The sequence below is a fragment of the Rhinoderma darwinii genome, chromosome 4 (assembly GCF_050947455.1).
Source record: "Rhinoderma darwinii isolate aRhiDar2 chromosome 4, aRhiDar2.hap1, whole genome shotgun sequence".
NCBI classification, from domain to species: domain Eukaryota; kingdom Metazoa; phylum Chordata; class Amphibia; order Anura; family Rhinodermatidae; genus Rhinoderma; species Rhinoderma darwinii.
In genome coordinates this window covers 30,347,582-30,371,315 of record NC_134690.1, presented here as the reverse complement: position 1 = coordinate 30,371,315, position 23,734 = coordinate 30,347,582, and the positions used below count along the sequence as shown (strand labels likewise).

General features: G+C 39.5%; 1 protein-coding gene across 1 annotated transcript in view; it reads left to right on the top strand.

Annotated features, from left to right (window-relative positions):
• The window catches only part of PTCHD4 (patched domain containing 4), a 150,874-nt gene extending 129,196 nt beyond the window's left edge, over positions 1–21,678 (top strand). The window contains exon 3 of the mRNA XM_075860973.1: positions 17,181–21,678. Within this exon, the coding sequence (XP_075717088.1) occupies positions 17,181–18,814 (1,634 nt within the window). The 3' untranslated portion in view covers positions 18,815–21,678. The remainder of the gene's footprint in view (positions 1–17,180) is intronic.
• Positions 21,679–23,734: the final 2,056 nt, after the last annotated feature.

Here is a 23,734-nt window from a genome sequence, read left to right as displayed (position 1 = left end):
CTTGATTTTTGCGGGACGAGTTGTAGTTTTTTGTAGCACTATTTATTTTGCCGTATAATGTACTAGGAAACGGGAAAAAAATTATTTGTGGGGTAGAAAATGAAAAAAACAGATATTCCTCCATGGTTTTTTGCGCACCATTTTTACGGAATTCACTGTGCAATTAAAACAACATGTTAACTTTATTCTGTGGGTCAATACGATTACGGCGATACCAAATATGTATAGTTTTTTCTATATTTTACTACTTTTACAAGTAAAAACCTAAGTGTAAAAAAGAAAATTTATTTTGCGTCGCCAAATTCTGAGAGCTCTAACTTTTTTATTTTTCCGTCGATTAAGTGATATGAGGGCTTATATTTTGCGGGATAAGCTGTAGTGTTTAGTAATACCATTTTGGTGTACATGTGACGGTTTGATCACTTTTTATTTCATTTTTTATTTGAGATGAGGTGACCAAAAAATAGAGATTCTGGCGTTTACAACTTTTTTTTTACGGCTTTCACCGTGCAGGTTAAATAATGATATATTGTAATAGTTCAGACTTTTACAGACGCGGCGATATCAATTATGTTTATTTATTTATTTATTTACTATGCTCTAGGGGGAAAATGGGAAAAGGTTTTTTTTTTGAACTTTTAATATATATATATATTTTTTTAAAACTTTATTTAACTCATTTTTACTAGTCCCCCTAGGGGACTTCAACCAGCAATCGTTAGATCGCTTGCACGATATACTGCAAAACTAATGTATTACAGTATATCGTGATTCAGACAGGCATCTATTAAGCCCTGCCGGAGGCAGGGCTTAATAGGTGTACAAAGATGGCGGACCTGGGCGTCTTCATTAGGCCCGCAGGCAGCCATAACAAGCATCCCCCCCCCCCCGCGATTGCGTTGCGGGGGGGCGATGAGCTGTTAGAGGGGGTCGCCCCCATCTTTCTCACAATTTAAATGCTGCGGTCGCTATTGACCGCGGCATTTAACTAGTTAAACTAGCGGTATCGCGCTCGAGCGAGATGCCGCTAGTTACTCTGAAGTGGCCGCTCCATACTTCCCCTTCCTGGCTATGACGTAACTGTATGTCATATGTCGGGAAGGGGTTAATATCATTATTAAGAAACCTAATCCATTTTTTCAGACCCCATAGGACCCCAAAATTATAAGTAGTAGGATTCTTTCAAAGAGTACCATTGCAATCCGTGTCAGACAGGTTCCTTGGTCTCCCCAGAGAATATGAATATGAGGCCCACCCTCCATCTGTACAGAACGTGCACATCCACTTATGTTCACATCATAAACATTGTTGTTATCATTGCACACACAGGACATATCATCAATAAGTTTTAATAGGTTATTTGTGAATTATACCATAAGAAATAGACCCTCGTGGCAAGTGGTTGTCTCCAAAGTCACCTCCAAATGGGGTTGTCTTATGCTGGACCTTCTGGGCGCATTATTGTGTTAGAGCCTGAACCCATCGAAGGATCCTCGGGCGAGCCAGTCCAACCCGGATTACATTACACTGTAGGGAGCTTTGGTTCATTGATTTCTGGGTCCTGTTTTAATTCCACCAGGCCATTTTACGTCTTTAGAAATATACATGAGTTATCGGTTTTCTACTTAAGCAAGCCAACGTCTACTGAAGATGTAAATCTTTCTTCATAAGCACTTCCCTGTAATTGGCTCCGGGTACTGCTATGCTCAAGATTTGACTTAGTATTGATAAGGCTTTCCACTTGAATAATGTGGATATACATTATTTAACTCTCAGCGGGGGACAGTACTCAGCTAACACTTCACTAATTAAAATGGCTTTTCTTTTGGTGTTAACTTAAATTGCAGTTCTGCCTTGAGGAGATGCTAAAAATAAATGATATGTAACCAATAAAACGGGTTTAGATGATATTTTCAAGCTTCATTAGTCTAGAGTCTAGAAAATTATTTTGGTGGTGCAGTTAATTAATAAATTGCTAATATCTAAGAAATTATTATTTTATTTATGTAAATTAGGCAAATGAACTTCATACAGTAAATGAAGGTTACATTCTTGATAGAATTATGCATCACAAAGGTTTGACTATATGTTCATGTTTTTATACAGATCACAGGTTATCTATCTGATCCTGAGTTACATCCTGTATTATACTCCAGAGCTGCACTCACTGTTCTGCTGGTGGAGTCACTATGTACATACATTACATTACTTATCCTGTATTGATCCTGAGTTACATCTTTTATTATACTCCAGAGCTGCACTCACTATTGTGCTGGTGGAGTCACTGTACACATTACATTACTTATCCTGTACTGATCCTGAGTTACATCCTGTATTATACTCCAGAGCTGCACTCACTATTCTGCTGGTGGAGTCACTGTACACATTACATTACTTATCCTGTACTGATCCTGAGTTACATCCTGTAATATACTCCAGAGCTGCACTCACTAGTCTGCTGGTGGAGTCACTGTGTACATACATTACTTATCCTGTACTGATCTTGAGTTACATCCCGTATTATACTCCAGAGCTGCACTCACTATTCTACTGGTGGTGTCGCTGTTTACATATATTATAATACCTATCATGTACTGATCCTGAGTAACATCCTGTATTGTACTCTAGAGCTGCACTCACTATTCTACTGGTGGAGTCACTGTGTACATACATTACATTACTTATGTTGCAAAAACAAAAAGGTATGATCCAGCACTTCATGAAGAAATCTCAGACTTTATTGTATAAACATTAAAAATCCACCCAGTACATAAAGACAAAGGACCAGTACGCTTACACATATCAAATGCCAGCTGTGTTTTTAGTCATGGCTATAACTAAGGCCTAGGTGAGTACAATTTTTTTGTTTGAAGGGCACTGTCTACAAGGGATGGTGGGGGGGGTTGTATGGCACTATCTACAAGGAGGAGGTGGGGATTATGGCAAAATCTACTGTGTGGAGACCACTAAGCGGACATTATACTGTGTAGGAGCACTACAGGGGGCATAATACTGTGTGTGGCACTTAGGGGGCATAATACTGTGTGGGCACAATTAGAGAACAAAATACTGTGTCTTTGAAGGGGTTCTAATATATTATATTATTAAATATATTATTATTATACTGTATGGGGCACTAATGGGCATTATACTGTGTGGGGGCACTATATAGGCCATTATACTGTGGGAGGGTATTATACTTTTTCATGGGGCATTTTTTATGATGGCGAAAGATAATTTCGCACAGGGCGCCATTTATCCTAAGGCCGGCCCTGCCAACTACTATCACCTCTTTGTAATTTCAGTGCAAAACAAATACAGATAAAATGTAGTTCAAGATTGTAGGGCACAGAGGCCTAGATTTCTTTTAGTAAGCAGTGTAGGCAGGTGGGTAATTAGAGCTCTGAACATCGAGAGTGGAGCTCCGAACCTTATAGGGTTATTCTCATCTTAGACATTAATGGCATATCCACAGGTTCCAGACTGGGACTAGTGGAGAGAGGACTGTTTCAGTAACTCACAATTAACAGAATAGAGGGAGCCGCACACATGCACAACCCTCTCTCCACTAGTCCCCGTCTGAATTCTGCGGCCGGCGGCCGCCTCTTCAAGCAGAATGTGAGTCAGAGGTGGTCAGATAACCCCGGTTCTCAATAAAGGTGCAGGTACTAGAGCTGGGACCCGCATCTATCAGACATTTATGGCATATCCTGTCATAGCTACGACAAGAAGACCCCTTTAATGATAAATATTAGTTAAACCTGCGTAATCACCTCTACTGCCTCATGTAAAAACTTTTATATTGTTGCAATTACATCTAAAAACATTTCAGGCTCCTTGTCTATTAGGAGGTGAAGGAAATTGGAAGGTGAAGATCTTTAGGTGGTGGAGGTCCACAAATGTGGAAGCATTTGCCTGTTTTGCATCCCCTGTAATCCGTTGTTGATAAAACCTCTTGTGTGGACCATGAACTATTCATTATTATGTGGAGTGTGATTGTAAGGCAATCTTTTCATGTGCAATCATCTGCACTAAAATAAAAATGTAAAAGAAAGGATTTTCTTTCTTTAACCCTTTCAAGACAGAGCTAATTTTGGCCTTCAGGACCAGCCCCATTTTTTCAAATCTGACGTGTCAATTTATGTAGTAATAACTCTGGAATGCTTTTGCTTATCCAAGTCATTCTGAGATTGTTTTCTTGTGACATATTGTACTTTATGTTAGAGGAAAAATTTGGTCAATAAATTCATTGCTTAGTCGTGAAAAACACAAAAATTTAGAGAAAATTTGCAAAAATTATGATTTTTCTAATTTTAAATGTATCTGCTTGTAAAACAGATAGTAACTATTTTGTGTGGTATTACTATTTCACATATTCCATATGTCTACTTTATATTTGCATCGTTTTTTTAACATTCTTTTATTTTTCTAGGACGTTACGCGGCTTAGAACTTTAGCAGCAATTTCTCACATTTTCAAGAAAATGTCAAAAGGCTATTTTTACAGGGACCAGTTCAGTTCTAAAGCGGCTTTGAGGGCCTTATGTACTAGATTGACCCCATAAATCACCCCATATTAAAAACTGCACCCCTCAAGGTATTCAAAACAGCATTCAAAAAGTTTCTTGACCCTTTAGGCGTTTCACAGGAATTAAAGCAAAGTACAGGTGAAATTGACAACATTTTTTTTTTTTTGCTGCAATTCATTTGTAATAAAAAAAAGTCTGTAACACAGAAGGTTTTACCCAAGAAATGCAACTCAATATTTATTGCCCAGATTCTGCAGTTTTTAGAAATATCCCACATGTGGCCCTACTGTGATAATGGACTGAAATACCGGCCTCAGAAGCAAAGGAGCACCAAGTGGATTTTGTGGCCTATTTTTTTTAGAATATATTTTAGGCACCATGTCAGGTTTGAAGAGGTCTTGTAGTGCCAAAACAGTGGAAATCCCCCAAAAGTGACACGGTTTTGGAAACTGCACACCTCAAGGAATTTATCTCGGGGTATAGTTAGCATCTTGACCCCACAGGTCTTTTGCTATATTTATTGGAGTTTGCCTGTGAAAGTGAAAATCTACTTTTTTTCTGAAAAAAATATTTTAAAAAATAATATTTGCAAGGAATAAAGAATAAAAAGCACCCCAAAACTTGTAAAGCTACTTCTCCCGATTACAGCAATACCCCATATGTGGTACTAAACTACTGTTTGGACCCACGGCAGAGCTCAGAAGAGAAGGAGCGCCATTTGAATTTTGAAGCGCAGATTTTGCTGGATTGGTTTTCAGTGCCATGTCGCGTTTGCAACGCCGTGGAGGGAGCAAAACAGTGGAAACCCCCCAAAAGTGACCCCATTTTGAAGACTACACCCCTCAAGGAATTTTTCTAGGCGTATAGTTAGCATTTTGACCCCACAGTTTTTTTGCTGAATTTAGTGGAATTAGGCCGTGAAAATGAAAATCAACTTTTTTCTGAAAAAAACATAGAAATGTTTAATTTTTACAATGAATAAAGGAGAAAAATCACCCCAAAATTTGTAAAGCAATTTGTCCTGATTTCAGCAATACGCCATATGTGGTAATAAACTGCTGTTTGGACCAACGGCAAGACTCAGAAGGAAAGGAACAATATTAGGCTTTTGGAGCTCAAATTTAGCTGGAATGGTTTTCGGGTGTCATGTCGCATTTGCAAAGCCCCTGAGGTACCAAAACAGTGGAAACCTCCCAAAAGTCCCTTTAGGGGACTGGAACGAGCGATCATTAGGTCACTGGTACAATACACTGCAATACTAATGTATTTCAGTATAATATCATTTTTACAGGCTCCTGTAACAGCGCGATCGCTGTTCCTGTCCATTAGTCCCGGGTGTCAGCTGTAATACACAGCGGACACCTGCAGAATATGGAGCCGGCGCAGCGCATGAGCCTGCTCCATATATAACCCCCCGCACCACGACATGCTATTAAGTCGTGGTGCGCGAAGGCGTTAATGCGCAGCGGATGGTGCAAAGTGAAAATTTTAATTTTCCACTGATATGCCATTTTAATGCACAATATGTTGTGCCCAGTTTGTGCCACTGAAGACAAATACCTCATACAATGTTGAGCGGGTTCTCCCAGATATAAAATATCATATATATGGACGTAAGCTGGTGTTTGGGCACGCTGTGGGGCTCAGAAGGGAGGGAGCGCCATTTGGCTTTTGGAGCGCAGATTTTGCTTGGTAACTGTTCTGTTTGGGGTTTTGCTGGTATTTCAGTTTATAATGTGGGGGTATTGGGCAGAGTACATCAGGACATAATAAGAGGGTATAATAATTCGGTAAATAAATGATAATCCGGAGATATGTGGCCAATGTTGCACTGATAAATCGCGCCCGATTTTATCCGCTTTTGGACACTGCACAATTTCTGTCGCTATATTCTGAGAGGCAGAATTATTATTTTTTTTCTTCACCGGAGCTGTTTGAGGTCTTATTTGTTGCGGAACAATCTGTAGTTTTCATTGGTACCATTTTAGGGTACATGTGATTTTTTTATCACTTTTTATTAGATTTTTTTGGCAAGCAAAGTGACGAAAAAACATAAATTCTGACAACGTTTTTTGTCTTTTTTTTATTTACACTTTTCACCGTGAGCTATATATGACATTTTACTTTATTCAGCAGGTCGATACCATTACGGCGATACCAGATGTATATAGGTTTTTTATGTTTTGTGGCGTTTGCGCAATAAAATCACTTTTCGATAAAATTATTTATTTTCTGTCACCATATTCTGAGAGCCATAACTTTTTTTATTTTTCAGTCAAAAAAGCTGTGTAAGGGCTTGTTTTTTGCGGGACGGGTTGTAGTTTTTATTGGTAATATTTTGGGGTACATGCGACTTTTTGATCACTTTTTATTCTATATTTTTGGAGGGTTGATGACCAAAAAAATTGTGATTCTGACATTGTTTTTTAATTATTTTTTTGCGGTGTTCACTGTGCGGGAAAAATAATATTATAGTTTTATAGTTGGGGTCGTTACGAACGCGGTGATACCAAATATGTGTACTTTTTTTAACATTTTAATTTTTTTCCTATAATAAATGAATTATTATAGGAAAAAAAGCATTTTTGGTTTTTGTAACTTTTATAACTTGTTTTTACACTTTTATAAAACATTTTTATTACTTTATTTTTTTACTTTTTACTTGTTTTACTTGAAGACCTGCAGCACTGATGGCTGCTATAATACATTACACTACCTAGGTAGTGTAACGTATTATAAACTGTCAGTGTGACGCTGAGGCTGGGTTCACACGAGCACATTAACGTCCGTAATGGACGGACGTATTTCGGCCGGAAATCCCGGACCGAACTCAGTGCAGGGAGCCGGGCTCCTAGCATCATAGTTATGTACGATGCTAGGAGTCCCTGCCTCTCTGCAGGACAACTGTCCCGTACTGTAATCATGTTTTCAGTACGGGACAGTAGTTCCACGGAGAGGCAGGGACTCCTAGCATCGTACATAACTATGATGCTAGGAGCCCGGCTCCCTGCACTGAGTTCGGTCCGGGACTTCCGGCCGAAATACGTCCGTCCATTACGGACGTTAATGTGCTCGTGTGAACCCAGCCTGAGAGTCACACTGACAGGAAGCTTATGAGGACCGGCCTCCGGCTGGTTTTCATAGGCTGCTGTACATGGCAGACCCGGGGGCTGTTATATGGCCTCCGGTTGTGCTCTATAACCGACTGCAGCACCCGCAATCGGTCCCCTGGAATGTTTGTTGTAGCAACAAACTTTCCAGTTTGTTGCAGCAACAAACTTTCCATTTCGCTGCTACAACAAACTTTCCCTGCGATCACATGACCGGGACCAGAACCAATTAGGTCCCGGTCATGTCTCCGGGACTAGAGGCAGGGGATAACAGCGCGATCCGGGTGTCGGCGCTACTCTGAGACACCTGGATCGCGCTTTTAACACCCACCGTGAATTCACGTCGGCGCTACACAGAGCCCAGCAAGCGGTCGGAAAGCGGTTAAAACAAAATGTTAAGAGTAGGGAACAATGGTTGGACTATACAAATTCACTGAAAGATCTAGATAAGCTGGCAACATGGGCAAAACCATGGCAGATGAATTTTAGTGTTGATAAATGTAAAGTAATGCAACTAGGACGCAATAATAGCATTAATTCATATACATTAAATGGAATAAAACTGGGGATAACGGAACAAGAGAAAGACCTGGGTATTCTGGTAACAAATAAGCTAAGCAGCAGCACTCAATGTCAGGCAGCAGCTGCAAAAGCAAATAGGATTTTGGGGTGTATAAAAAGAGAGATAAAAACCTGTGATTCAAATGTAATATTACCCCTCTATAAATCCCTTTTAGGGTATGTGCACACACACTAATTACGTCCGTAATTGACGGACGTATTTCGGCCGCAAGTCCAGGACCGAACACAGTGCAGGGAGCCGGGCTCCTAGCATCATAGTTATGTACGATGCTAGGAGTCCCTGCCTCTCTGCAGGACAACTGTCCCGTACTGTAATTATGTTTTCAGTACGGGACAGCAGTTCCACGGAGTAGCAGGGACTCCTAGCATCGTACATAACTATGATGCTAGGAGCCCGGCTCCCTGCACTGTGTTCGGTCCGGGACTTGCGGCCGAAATACGTCCGTCAATTACGGACGTAATTAGTGTGTGTGCACATACCCTTAAGACCGCATCTTGAATATGGAATTTAGTTTTGGGCTCCACATCGTAAAAAGGACATAGGAGAACTAGAGAGGGTTTAAAGGCAGGCAACTAGATTATTAAATGGGATGGGAGATGTCGCTTACAAAGAAAGTCTAGAAAAATTGGGCTTCTTCAGCTTGGAAAAAGACTCCTTAGAGGTGATCTTATTAATATGTATAAGTATATGTGTGGTCAATACAGAGAACTAGCACATGATCTGTTCCTTCTGAGGACTCTACAAAGGACCAGGGGACATCCATTGCATGTGGAAGAAAGACGTTTCAGACATCAATATAGGAAAGGGTTCTTTACAGTTACAGTGGTCAAGTTATGGAATGCCCTACCCCAAGACGTAGTAATGGCAGATACTATGTCAGCATTTATAAAAAGGCTGGATGATTATTTATTTCCGAATGGCATTGAGGGTTATAACTAATCTAGCAATGAATGACGGGTAATTTATTGAGAAAGTGTGAACTTTATGGACAGTTCCTTTTTTCAACCTACGTATGTAACTATGTAACTTTGAAGGAGTCCATACACATTAGACAGAACATTGCTGAATCCGCTGATTTCGGCGGGATCGGCTGACTATTCTATGTGTACAGGGCCCAACGAAAATCTGCTTTTCAACATGTCTAATCCTTTGTCTCCACAGAAACATCTAGCAGACGTCTAAAACCTTCTCCCCATTGAAATAAACTTGCACTCTTGGACAAGCCGAGTGTTCATGTTTACGGGGTCAGGAGAAAATAACTGTTGAGCGAACTAGCATTCGGCCGCCAGTTACTTAATGTGTATGGCCACCTTTAAATGTCTGTAGGGGGACCTTTTGGGCCGATTATTGTGTCAGAGCCTAGTCCTACGGGATAATCCACTTGTACTTTGGTGGGCTAGCCCAACCCTGTCTGTATAAACAAATCAGGATATTGCTTTCCTTTCCCAAAGGGCATAAGTACAATGAGAGTTGGAATCTGATTGGTTGCTTTACGTTAGTTTAGACAAATCTGAATAGGCTCCATGAGGGTCCATATATTGTGATCCATTCAAGATGCGTTAAAGGATAATAAATATTCCCATAAAAATGTGCAAAACATTAGGAATGTTTTATATTTAAGGTTTTGTGGACCTGCAACCTCCCAACTCTCAAGAGAAAAATTCTAGGATAGTCGCTCACGAGAGATTAATTTTGGAAGCCAAAAATAAATGCTAATGTAATAATGAAATAATTAGGTTAATTTTTCAGTGTGTGCGGCTGGAGACTTGTATGCGGGATGAATTACTATCAGCAGCATTCCAGAGGAATCTATACCAGAACATATTTAATTAAGTGAGAAGCTTACTAAACGACTCTGCTAAATTATTCATTTCACTCAGGAAACATCTGAGTAATGTAGAGATGTAATCAGTTTAAGCAACGTGTTTTATCTTTTTGCCTTTCGTCCCTGAAGGATTTGTGGTTTCACACATCTGGACGGACAGAGACCCAACTTACCGAGCATTTATGAACAAAACGTCGGATCTCCTAGACTATCTTCTATCTCCTAGACCTGCCCTATGTCGTACTGCAGTGTTTCTCAATATTTTTAAGCCAAGTGTCCCCTTCTCAAATATTTTGTATCCAAGTACCCCCAATGGCCATGATCACACACTGAACTTCACAAGCATAGGCCCTGCCAAACATAGTCCTTAATGTCATTGGGCTCATTGGGCCATTGGCCCCTAACTCTCATTTATCTTAAAAAGTTTCAGGTTTGCCCAATTTGACTGTGGAATATCAGAAATTATTAATAATATCATTATAGTAAAATTCTCATAATCTGGAATTCTCGGGACCACAAATGCCCAAGACTATAAGAAATATCAATCTATAGGTTATGGTGGGCAGGCAGATAGGTGGATGGTTGGGTGTGTAGATTATGCAGGTTGATCTTATGGACCTCAGGGTTGTAATACATACATACTGTATATACATGTAAGTGTTGGCACCAATGGGATAAAACCAGTATTCCCCGATGTAATGACACCAATGCTCCCAAGTGCATCTAGGCCTGGTGGGAAAATCAAAATTATCACTCGGTGTCATGACATCAGTGCTGGCAGTTGGAAATACTGGCATTACGATGGCGCCAGTATTTCAAGGTACATATGCACCCAACCGCCGCTTCATCCATCAACCCCTACGTCATGCTGGACAGCGAGCTAATTTTTTATGATAATCCAGACCACTTAGTTCTGGATAAATCGAATTTTACTGTATAAATATTATGGTTTGTTTACATGCTGCATCATGATGTAGAAGAGAACTCCACTATAGTGGGGAACTGCACAAATCAGTACTAAAGTTTTCTTCCCCTTAGAACGTAATATGATTTACAGGGGAAAATTGTTAGGACCCCTAACTTTTTGCCCAGTGTCGTACCTCCAGTAGAGGCAAACCATGAGACTGCTTTGGGGCCTGACTAAATAGGGAGGCCTGGTGCTAATTGTACCAGCGTTACTCTATTTATTTATTTTTTCCCAGTAACCTTTGCTGCTACCCAACCAGCTGACCCGCAGAAACAGAAAAAATCACAAGACTTGGCAGGCCAATAAGCACAGCCAGATAAGTATTTTGATTTTCCTGCAAGAAGAACTTGGACTTCCTCGTCTGTTCTTGCCCATTCATTCCGGGCTACGTTCGCTGATTGGGCAAGATGTGCAAGTACAACCATGGCGCTGCGGTGACTGCACTTTCCTACACAGATGGAGCATAGGAAATTGCTCTTATGTTTTTTTTGGTGGGGGGAAATTCGGATTTGTCTATAGTGCCCTGTGGTCTCTTTGCTCTCTTCCTGGTTTGACTTAATGTTCCATCATGTAATCATCATGTACCTTTTAAAGGACTTGGCTCAGGCACATATTATTATGCCCTTTTGAATGGGTGCCATTTAAAACTACAATTTATGGCTAGACGAAACGTACCTGAGTGATAGCAGCTGATCCCCGAGTGTCCTGCTGAGCTCAGGTATTTGCCACGATAGCTGTTTTTGGAGAAGGCATCGTGTCGATGACATTACCCTTTTAAAGTGGAATAACACTCTACACAATAAATAAAAGTAAAGTGTACCAGGGCAAGAAAACTGGGGTAAATACAAATGGGGCATATTTACTAATAATGGTGCACCGTCACTTTTCAGCATGGCTGCTATTCATTTGAATGCACTTGCTCAAAAAAAAAACTGGGCCATTGCATTGATAAATATGCTACATTTGCTCCCTTTAAGATACCGTATGACATCTAGTCTGTTGGGATCCCAGCAGGGGGACACTTGGTGATCCGCTTATTGTCAAGGGACCCTTATAGCAAGTAGGGATTTTCGAAAGTGGACAACCCATTTAACATTCAGATCTCTTAATGGACATAGAGGTGATGTAGCATCAGGGGTACATAAACATTTTTATCCAGCTCATTATCTCCTGTTTTTTAAAATTTCCTAATTAATTTAGCCAATTGAATAAAAATGAAAGTTAAGTTGTAAACCCTTTCAGTATAATCAATTTACTCTTGGCATAGTTTTGAATAAACAGACTTAATTTTCCTCTGAGGTGTAAAGTCAATTTTCGAGGTAATAATCAAAATGGAAAACGGTAGAGGACTGAAAATGAGGCAGGACTTGGGTTTATTTACAGCAAATGAACAATATATGTGAGGAAACTAATTGGGAAAGCCTGCAGCCGATTATCACCATCGAGATGGAAATGTCTTCCATAACAGAATTATACTACACATGTCTTCCATTAATAAACTGAATCCCTATTGACTGTAGTCATAGTCGTTTCCCATTGTGGAGGGGAGAAAAAACGAAAACATTGTGATTTTTTTGTGAAGTACTCTTCAACAGGGACATAACTTTACAACCTTAACCCCTTAAGGGTATGTTCACACGTAGTCAACAAAAACGTCTGAAAATCCAGAGCTGTTTTCAAGGGAAAACAGACCCTGCTTTTCAGACGTTTTTTTACCAACTCACATTTTTCGCGGCGTTTTCGCTGCGTTTTTTACGTCCGTTTTTGGAGCGGTTTTCATTGGAGTCTATGAGAAAACAGCTCCAAAAACGTCCAAAGAATTGTCCTGCACTTCTTTTGACGAGGCTGTATTTTTACGCGTCGTCGTTTGACAGCTGTCAAACGACGACGCGTAAATAACAGGTCGTCTGCACAGTACGTCGGCAAACCCATTCAAATGAATGGGCAGATGTTTGCCGACGTATTGTAGCCCTATTTTCAGACGTAAAAAGAGGCATAATACGCCTCGTTTACGTCTGAAAATAGGTCGTGTGAACCCAGCCTTTTACTGCACATATTTTAGTCCTTGATGGTCAGGCAATTTTTAGCGATTTTCTACTTTTGGTGGTAAAATAGCTATAACTTAACTTAATTTTTTTTTAATGCCATTAAAATTATTTTTGCTTTTTTTGTGACAGATAGGCCTTAAATGTTTAAATAAAGGGGAGGAACCCTGGAATAGAATTCATCGTATTGTCTAACATTTATTTTGATATATAGCATGGCCTAGTTACTGGAATTGCATCAGGGCATGGGCTTCAAAAACTGTAGTGGGGAGTGATTTGTTTTTTGTATTAGTTTATTTCTTTTTTTATAGAATTATTTTATATTTACGTTTTTTATTTTTATGTATGTGTGTGTTACATTATTTATTTAAATTTGAACACTAAATATTTCTCCTTTTACCGTGGCTGTCATAGCCCCCCGTTACAGGGGATAACAGTCCTAATGTTGTCGCAATCAGGGCCTTACTGGGTCTAATTACACCTAGTAGTTTCGTTAGCGGATAGTTGTCCCAGCGATTACGTGATCGACCGGAGCAACTGTGGCAATGGTACTGCTACTACCTCAATTGCATACATAGACTGTGCATACAGAGTTCAAAAGGGCCGAAACTGTAAAAGAAAAAAACATTTCTGCCTCTATTAGGTTCAGCCTTCTCTGCTCAGCTGCTTTTCTGCAGCGACATGTCTTCAGAATAAAGACCCTTTATGACTGTCCATAAAAACACGTATGTAGGATATGCAGTTGATTTTTGGTAACCAGTTCAATAAATGGTTGCTAATGCCGTAAAGTTGAAAAAAGTGTACAGAAGGCCATAAAACTGATAAGTGTCATGGAGAACCTCAGTTATGTGGAGAAGTTTAAAAAAGTTACATTAATTTAGTCTTGAGAAGGGGGGAACAATCAGCTTAAATATAAATAATCCATGTAAAAAAATTGTGTGATCAGTTATGAGGTCACTCTCAATAGATAGAATGGCCCCCTCTCCAATGTGAGGAAGAAAGGTTCAGTCTCCAGCTTAAAAAGGCTTTTTTTACTGTAAGGGTTGGGAAGCTGTAAAATAGGAACCTTAAGAGAAATGGTGACCTTAGGATCTGAACTGAGCAATGATCGAGTCTGATCACCAATTTGGATCATGCCTTATAGGGTTTATTTTCCCATTTAACATGATTAACCATACCTCATCCCCACCTAACCTGGTATTACACATGATCGAAATTTGTATTTTTGTAAGTAAAAAATAACTATGTAACATGTATTGTAAATATTGTGACGTATTGTGACGAGAAAGAAAATTGATGCCAGCTATGCCAGAAATATTTAGCAATTATATTAAATGTGTCGTGCGTAAATCATAGTAAAGCTTTTATGAAAAGTGGCAGAGATGGTGGAAGAATAAAAACTTGCAAAGGAAACTGTTGTAGATTGCTTAATAAATTCCCCCTAAATGCTTTATTATTATCCAAAAATAATTACAAAAATTTTGAACCTAAAGTATAAAGTAATTGGTCTTCTAAAGGAAGAATTACTTTATATTGGTTCTAAATCTAGAAATAAAAAAAATAAAAAACATTTGTCTTTGTTTTTACTAATCCTCCAGAGAACCATCTCTTGGTCCCATCCACCTTTGGCAGGAGATCAATTTTGCTTAACTAAAGGGGCCAGGTTCTGCCTACCAAAACTGCTTTTTAGACAGAAAAGTGGGGCATACAAAGTTTTACCCCTTTCCACCATGCAGGCCTGGTTTTACAGAAAATGGGGCCCTGGGTAACAAGAAAAGTTGAGCCCCTCCCGCTTGCCATATTTAGGCCACCCACACCTCCATACCGCTATATAGTGCCAAGATAATACGGCCACACACCGCCCCCATTATGCAAGCCTATAGTGCCCAAATCATATGCAGTATCCAAATTATACTGCATTAGACAGGTCTGTGTTTCTAGTTTGATTATGGGTCTCCCTTTCTCAGGGAGCTCCCTAGTAAATGGTGGCCTCAAGCAAATGCCAATTTTGCCACTCCCTAAGATCAGCCCTGTGCATAGGTTCCTTGTTTTAGATGTATTACCACTGGATTGAGTAAGAACAGGAATAAATAACACAAATGCCGAATGGGGCACATATAGAGGACTTCTTTTTTCCTGATCCGGATTACCATATAATCAGAACAGGTTAAATAATATGACCATGACATTGTTTGCCTGGAGTGTCACTTTAAGTGTGTACTCATACATATAGTAAAGCATCAAACATTGTAATATGATAACATCATTGATATAGAAACTAAAAAAATGTGTACCCCATGCTGAGTCCGGGGCCCACACCTCCTAATTTGTGTATAAACATCTTTGGTTATACTGAAAAAGCATTATATAAAAAGTAGTTTGATTTTATAAACATAAAAATTGTAAAAATTTTAATAATTGATTGATCCTATTTTATATCATCCGAAAGTCAAATTCGTTTTTTGTTAGACTATGCAAACTTGGTATATTCAGTGCTCCATCAGTTTGATTGATTTGCTTTACCGAAGTGCTGAAAATGAATGACACCTTGTCATCTTTTAGAGAATAAAATATTCAAGAGTTTGCATAGATGCGGCTCGCAGAGCTACCAATTACAGCATCTCCCCTTCATACTTTATTTATGGAGTTTGACTTGATGGCTCTCGGATCAGAGATGGAGGTGGAGATGGAGGCATCATCAGCATTTTTGCCTGTTTGTGTCAGGCATTCACGAGTTCAAAATTTCAATGAAGTTATAGAACACGTTCACTCTTTGACCTTTCCCATAATATAACGGCTCTTAGTCAATAGTTACTTGACTTTAACATTTAATATGGCATTGACCTTCACGTTTTGTGAGCCTGGTCCACCCAGAAGCTGTATGTAATGAGCCTGCAGGAAGCAGAAAGTAATGAAGCCTTATGGATTGTATTAAAACAAAAATGCAAGTTGACTTTTTGTAAAAACTTGGCTAATAAGACTCAAAGATATGCATTAAAATATCTAAAGTTTATGAGGCCTGAAAAAAAGTTAATGTTGGAGTATAGATAAAGATATTTCATTAAGGCTTATTTTGACTTCAGAATTCACATTTACTTAGATTATGATGGCAAGTAGGACCCTCGGGGCTGTGGATGTTAAAGTTATTAAAGGTTAGCTTATTCTAATTTATATTTTAAGTTGGTCTACCAGGGTGATCAAGAAGTCTTTTCCATCATTTTGGCCAATTAATATCTGTCTCACCCTGCCAGCACGGATTAGACATTGTCAGTCTGTATAGGAACACCCCTCAACTGGTAACACCCAGTTTTAAATTTTTTCATACATTTCTAGGAGGAATAACAGAGGGTAACAGAGGAACGGCACAACATAGTTCTAAGAAAAGATGCTCCGGAATTGTTATTTCATGGCAAATACAAATATTTACTGAAATAAACATGTCAGAAGAGCTGGCCCAATTGATGCCGGTAGGAGCCTTTGATGGGCAACCTGCAGAGAATAAAAATATCATATATATACATGCTTAAAATACATATTAATGCTCATTGTACAAAATGATTGCAGGCAATTTGGATGTTTTGTGCATTTTTCTTGCTGAACTAATATTATGATAATTTGATAGAACTCTGATGAGGTTTGTACCTTCATTACTGGTATTGAGTTAGCGGAATGAGATTTTAACCAACAAAAAATTTAAATAATCAAAACAGATGAAACCAGATGAGAATAATTAAACCAGTTACATGTAATAAAGCCCTTAGAATTTAAGAGGTCTATTAAACCTATTTACATGGTGCAGTTGAATCGCGGTTAATTGCCATGATTAACATGAAATTGCATAAAAAAAAACAAACACCCTTTTCTTTAAAAAAAAATTGTGAAAAACAACTACATTTTGTGGCAATTTATCATTAATACCAGCAATAAACAGCGATTTGACCGCACCGTATGAATAGACCCTTCACATCCGCAAACAAGGAGGTTAAGAAGTCAAATCAATTAAATTTAAACTTTTTATAAAATCATATATTTCTCTGTTTTAACATTTGAAGATCATTTCCCATTAATTGGTTAATGAATCATTGACTGTAATAACCGTACTGTCATTTTCTTTGTTTTTAGGTCATGGGACTAAAGGGGTTTTTGAACTTCTTTCTGGATGGAGAAGAACCAGAGAAACTTTGCCATTTAAGGACAGAGTGGCCGATGCTTACTCCGATGTAATGGTTTCATACACGATGACGAGCTCCCTCTACATTATCACGTTCGGAATGGGAGCAAGTCCCTTTACAAATATTGAAGCGGTCAAAATATTTTGCCAAAACATGTGCATTACCATTGTCCTAAACTATTTCTACGTCTTCTCTTTCTATGGTTCATGTCTAGTCTTTGCCGGCCAACTGGAGCAAAATCGTTACCACAGTATTTTTTGTTGTAAAATTCCTTCCAAGGAGTATTTGGATAGACAACCAATATGGTTCCAGACCATGATGAGTGATGGGCATCAACATTCCTCCCACCATGAACCAGACCCTTATGAGAACCATTTCATTCAGCATTTCCTTCGAGAACATTATAATGACTGGATCACAAATACTTATGTGAAGCCCTTTGTGGTCATACTATACCTCATCTATGCATCGTTCTCATTCATGGGCTGCCTCCAAATTACTGGTGGGTCGAATATTATTAATCTTTTGGCAAGTGACTCTCCAAGTGTTTCTTATGCATTTATACAGCAAAAGTATTTTAGCAACTATAGCCCCGTCATTGGATTCTATATTTATGAACCTCTCGAATATTGGAATTCAACAATTCAAGAAGACTTGAAAACTTTAAGTTACGGATTCAATACAGAGTCTTGGATTGAACAATTTTACCATTTTTTAAAGATTGGCAATATTTCTGCATCTAACAAAACAGAATTTATAAATGTGCTCCAGAATGTTTTTCTGAAGAAAACGGAATTTCAACATTTCAAGAATGACATCATCATATCTAGGTCAGGTGAAGAGTTGAACATTATTGCTTCTCGAATGTATCTGGTGGCCAGAACGAGTGAAAACACGCAACGAGAGGTGGTTGAGTTGCTCGAAAAGTTGAGGCCACTCTCCTTGATACAGAGCATCAAGTTTATTGTGTTCAACCCCACCTTTGTTTTCATGGACCACTATGGTTTGGCAGTCACTATGCCCGTTCTGATCTCTGGTTTTAGTGTCTTGCTGGTATTGATTTTGACCTTCTTCTTGGTTATTCACCCTTTGGGGAATTTTTGGCTGATAATTACTGTAACTTCTATTGAGTTGGGTGTGTTGGGTCTAATGACGTTATGGAAAGTTGACATGGATTGCGTATCCATCCTGTGCCTTATGTACTCTCTGAATTTTGCCATAGATCACTGTTCCCCTCTGCTATACACATTTGTCTTAGCCACTGAGCACACAAGAACTCTATGCATACAAGATTCACTCAAGGAGCATGGCATATCTATATTCCAGAATGTTGTAACGTTTCTCGCTGGGCTGGTACCCCTTATGTTTGTGCCTTCGAACTTGACCTCCACACTGTTCAAATGCTTGCTGCTGACTGGTGGTTGCACGCTACTGCACTGTTTTGTCATTTTGCCCGTGTTCTTAACATTTTTCCCTCCTTCTAAAAAGCGTCACAAGAAAAGGAAAAGAGCGAAAAGGAAGGAGCGAGAGGAGATTGAATGCATTGAAATTCAGGAAAATGCAGATCATGTAACTTCGGTTTGAGCTATTGATCATAAGTCTCATAGGCTGGACCTTCACATGGAAAGTAGGCAAAAATCAGCTGCTTGCTCTGGCCAAAGTTGCAAGTTATATTAAGAAGGGGTATTTTTTTGAAACATCAAGGTGCAAGATTTTTTATACCTTTTTATATAAAAAAAAAATTCAGTCCAGTTTTCTATTACCTCATTTTCATAATGACTCTGTTTAGTGGAAATAGGGGCCGAGACAATAATCTCCCTTGTTTGCAATTGTTTCGGTATTTTAACTAGAGCAAAAATATTTAATTTATTAAATTCTAATTGTATGATCATGTTCTGTAAAATCTTTTGACAAAATTGATTTTTTTTCTCATCGATTATCAGCCACGAATTATTATTTTCCACTATTACCTTCTTAAAGGGACATTACCTCTAATGTCTATCACATTGGTGGCCAAACCTCCTCCTCAAGATCTATCCACTGTGCATGTATTTTAGTTCTCTTCATAGACTACAGCTGGGCACCTGCCTGGTAGTTTGGAAAATGTGTACTGTTAGGCTCGAACTTCTGTCACACATTTTGTTCTTAATGGAACCATGACCGGTATATAGGATCCATTGACTTATGATGGGGTCCTTCAGGATTCCCTCGGGCTACCAGTGTTTTTGATTTCAAGAATAGTGCTACAGACTACACTGTTTTTGCAATCATAAAGCACCCATGCACATAAGGAATAGAAAAAAGTTTTAATAGAACCCATTTATTTCTATGGGGTACAAATTAATGCAATCGGTTTTATTGGTTCGGTCAGAATATGTTTTTATATATTATCCAAAAAATGGACGTTCCATCTTTGGATCCAGGATAGAACCAGATTCAAAAAATTTATTGAAAGACTGATGTAAACTCTCATCATTTAATGCATCATTTGTCCATTAAGACCCTAGTGAGGACATGCCTAGTTGTCCAATCCATACACCAATGACTTCAATGTAAGTCCTGTGTTTTTACGTATGGCTTTCATATGGCTTTCTCTAAATGTTTTTAATGTTGAGGTTAATGGTCTATGGACTGGACTACTATGGACGCAGCCTTATCAGTCATTTTAGACTCGGTTGACTGTAGTGTTCTTCAGGAAGATTTCTGAAGGGAAATCCCAATCTTTGAGGTTCTGATTGGCCGAGGAGGCTCATTGAGAGAAGACATGCACCTTAACATTTTGGTGCCCAAATCCGTGCTTTTGTTTTTTTTTCCACTGGTGTCAATTCTCTAGCTATCTCAGTAGTATTAGGGCATCGTTGAAAATGTATTAAGTGCGAATTCCAACAACTATTGATGCCATATCACTAACATATACCATTAATGTCTGATAATGGGGGTCTGTCCCCAACCGCCCTCTTACCCCATCAATTTAGAAAATTAATCTTCACTTCAGTGGCTCTTGTACACTATATTTTTTATGTAAGAGGTATGTTAGGTATTTTATATCTAATGAGAAATTAGGTGAGATGTTCATCATGTCTAGGCTGTGTGAACAGAGCGTTTAAGTACCCATGCACATTCGATGAACTTCGGAAGAACGTGCCAACTCGCCACTGGCCATCTAATCTGTATGGGGGTGTCCCGACACTCCATCTATGGCAGATTTGGCGGAAAAGAAGGTACAGCTTATTGGATTAATTCTCTCTGGAGGGGCATGATATGGTTTAAGTTATTTGAACAAAGCCTTAAGGTGCTCATACACATTAGATGAATGTCGGCCTCACCAGCGGCACCAGGAGGCCATCTAGTGTGTATGGTGGTGTCTGACGTTCTAAGAATGGCAGATTTGGGATTTCAACATACCCGATCCTTTCTTCTCACTGGAGAACCGAGCTTTCATGTGTATTGGGGGTTCAGGAGAAATAGCTGTTGGCCAAATGAGTGTTCAATCGATACCTATCTAAGGTGTATAGGCTACATTTAAGATGGCCGTAGACACCGAATATTTATCTGCAGACCATTGGCAAAACCAATTCAATTTGGTGACATCTGCTGACAATATCTCATGTATATGACCAGATTTAGAAACCCCATATTTTAATGCCCTATTAGGGAATTTTGAGTTAAAAGAGCAGAGTCACCCATCTAGACTCCTCATCTAATAGCCACAGAGAGAGCGGCTACTCTGTAAGACTTGACAAATAAATGCATTACACTGACTGTCCAATGCTTTCAATGGGCACTGTGTAATCCTTCATTTCTCCTGTGGTGGCGCTGCAGGGAAATTGAAGGCTTAGTGTAAGATACACCCGAATATAATAGCTAATCATTGGGGGTCTCAGCAGCAGGACACCCTGTACTCAGCCAATCATTGGTGGATCCTTCAAACAACAAGGAATTATCCAAAGCGAACAATCCCTTTATTTAAAATAAAGTGAATTAAGAGGAAACCCACAGAGACATGTAAATTTAATGCAGAATATTGTTCAGATGAAACTACTGAGCCATTGTGACATTATGTATATAGTAAATGTTGTTCGGTCGAGAATGATGATGCTCTTTCAATGGAATTATAATGCCCCGTAGTATAAAGAATTGCATTACCCTTGGTTTATAACTTATATTATAGTCCCCTAGTAAAAAACATGTCGATATACTATTATGTTAGCACCACCTAGTGGTCTCTGCTGGCTTCTACAGCCGTACCAAAGCAAACTCAAGCAGGAGCAACTACTTTTATCTTTGGAATAACTCTTGTACCACTGATAATGGGGTTGTCTCATTTAGAAAACCCATTTTCCAATATATTATTAAAAAATTCTGCGTTATTAGAGGGGGTTTCCTTTTCAAGATTCTTATCTATTAGTGTAGTGGAGAAGGTTTCAAAGAACCCAGCATGTCCATACATTACTTCTTACATTACTCAGATAGCCCATTGATTTCAATGGACACCATGTAATGCATCAATTCTCCTGTGGTGGCGCTCCACAAAAATTTAACTCTTGTTGCCAAGTTCAGCAGATCACTGAAGGTCTCAGCAGTGGGAAACCTTCTTTGATGAGCTTATTCTTAAAGGATCCATTCTAACAAAAAACTATAGTAACATTTTTATACAACAGATTTAAAGGGGTATTTCTATATTAGAAATTTCTGGCATATCCAGAGAATATTACAAAGATGCCTGTTAGATGCAGGTCCCAGCTCTAGGACATGCACCTATCTTGAGAACGGGGGTCCGCCGACCGTGTGTGTGCCTCATCCAGGCAGAGACTCAGTGGAGAGGTGGCCGGGATTATAGAAACATCGTAGCTTACTTGCGACACTGTTTCTCTCATTCCTATGGAAGTTAATAAGAGATACGGAAAAAGCGTAGCACAGCGAGCCAGGCTGTTTTTGTTGCTCCCAAGTTATGGAATCAGCATATCTCACTGTGCCGCTGTTTCCGTAACTCTTATTCACTTCTCTAAGAGCTACAGAAACAGTGTAGCAAGTAAACTGCACTTTTTCCGTAATTACGACCACCTATCCACCTAGTCTCCACCGGGAAGCGGCAGCCAGCGGCCACCTCACCAGGCAGGAATGGGCTCAGGGGACCACCGTTCTCGTGGTAGGTGCATGTCCCAGACGTAGGGGCCCGCATCTATCACACATTTATGGCATGTTCTCTGGATGTGCCATGAATATCTGAGATGGGAATACCCCTATGATGGTTCCTGTCCAGATTATGGGGAAGCATGAGTTAGTGACAACAGAGTCTATTACCATTGTATACAAACATTGCATTGTATTGCACCCAGCCGTGTAAAAATGAAGCTTTTCCAAAACTTCTTCAGTTTTCTAATACAACAAATGCTTGAAACTTCTCTGCTTTCAGGATCTCTGCTTGCTTTCCATCAACAGACACCTTGTTTCCATTCGGAGACTGAAAGCCTGTCCTTACCAAGTCCTTCTCAGTCAACTGATGAATTAGTAACAATGTATAAGTGCAGGTAACAACTATTAGCCTTTAACCAGTAGAAGAGGGAGCTTTGTGATGCTGCTTTGTTTAGCTCTCACTAATACATTGTAACAAACCCTCAGCTGTGAACTGTAGTAGGTAAGAGGTTTCCAGCTTTTGGATGTAAACTAAAATATTTCCATTCACTGCCAGCAAGCTGAGATCTTGAAAATGATGAGCAATTGAAATGTGAAGTAACATAGTTACTTATGTTGAAAAAAGACACAGGTCCAACATGTGCAACTTTTCTCAGATCAATAATACATCATTCATTGCATGATTAGTTATAACCCTCAATAGAGATGAGCGAACCGGGACAACCGAACCCGGTTTCGGTCCGAACATCGTGAAAAGTTCGGTTCGCAGCGAATCCGAACCCATTTTGACCGAACCCGGCTACATTTTGGCGCCTGCCACATGTTAGATGTAAAATGGAGGATTTCACAATATCACCTGACATCAGGCTACCCCATAATGCCTTGCAAACGGCTCTCCCAGCCAATCGGGAGGCAGCATAGGGGCGGGCTCAAGCCTGCAATAAAAGTCTATGCACGGAGCTCAGCGGCCATTTTACAGACAGGAGCTGTAGGGATAGCATCTCTGTGCAGTAAGGGAAAGCTTTAGGAATCTAAAAGCCAGGAATCCAGCAATCGAAGGGGCTCATCCACTACAGCGGAGTCTACTCTACTCTCAACATCCAAATTGCAATACAAATTCTCCATTTGCCAAGCCAGTGTGTGAATAAGCTTTTATAAGGGGCTCATCCCTGTTGCATGGGTTAACATCCAACTTGCAATCCAGGCAGGCAGCTGTAGTACTACAACACCCAGCATTCCCTGAGTCAGTGCACAGAGGCTGATAGAAATTCTCATTCATTGCCATTTGCCAAGCCAGTGTGTGAATAAGCTTTTAGAAGGGGCTCATCCCAGTTGCATGGGTTAACATAACAATCCAACTTGCAATAC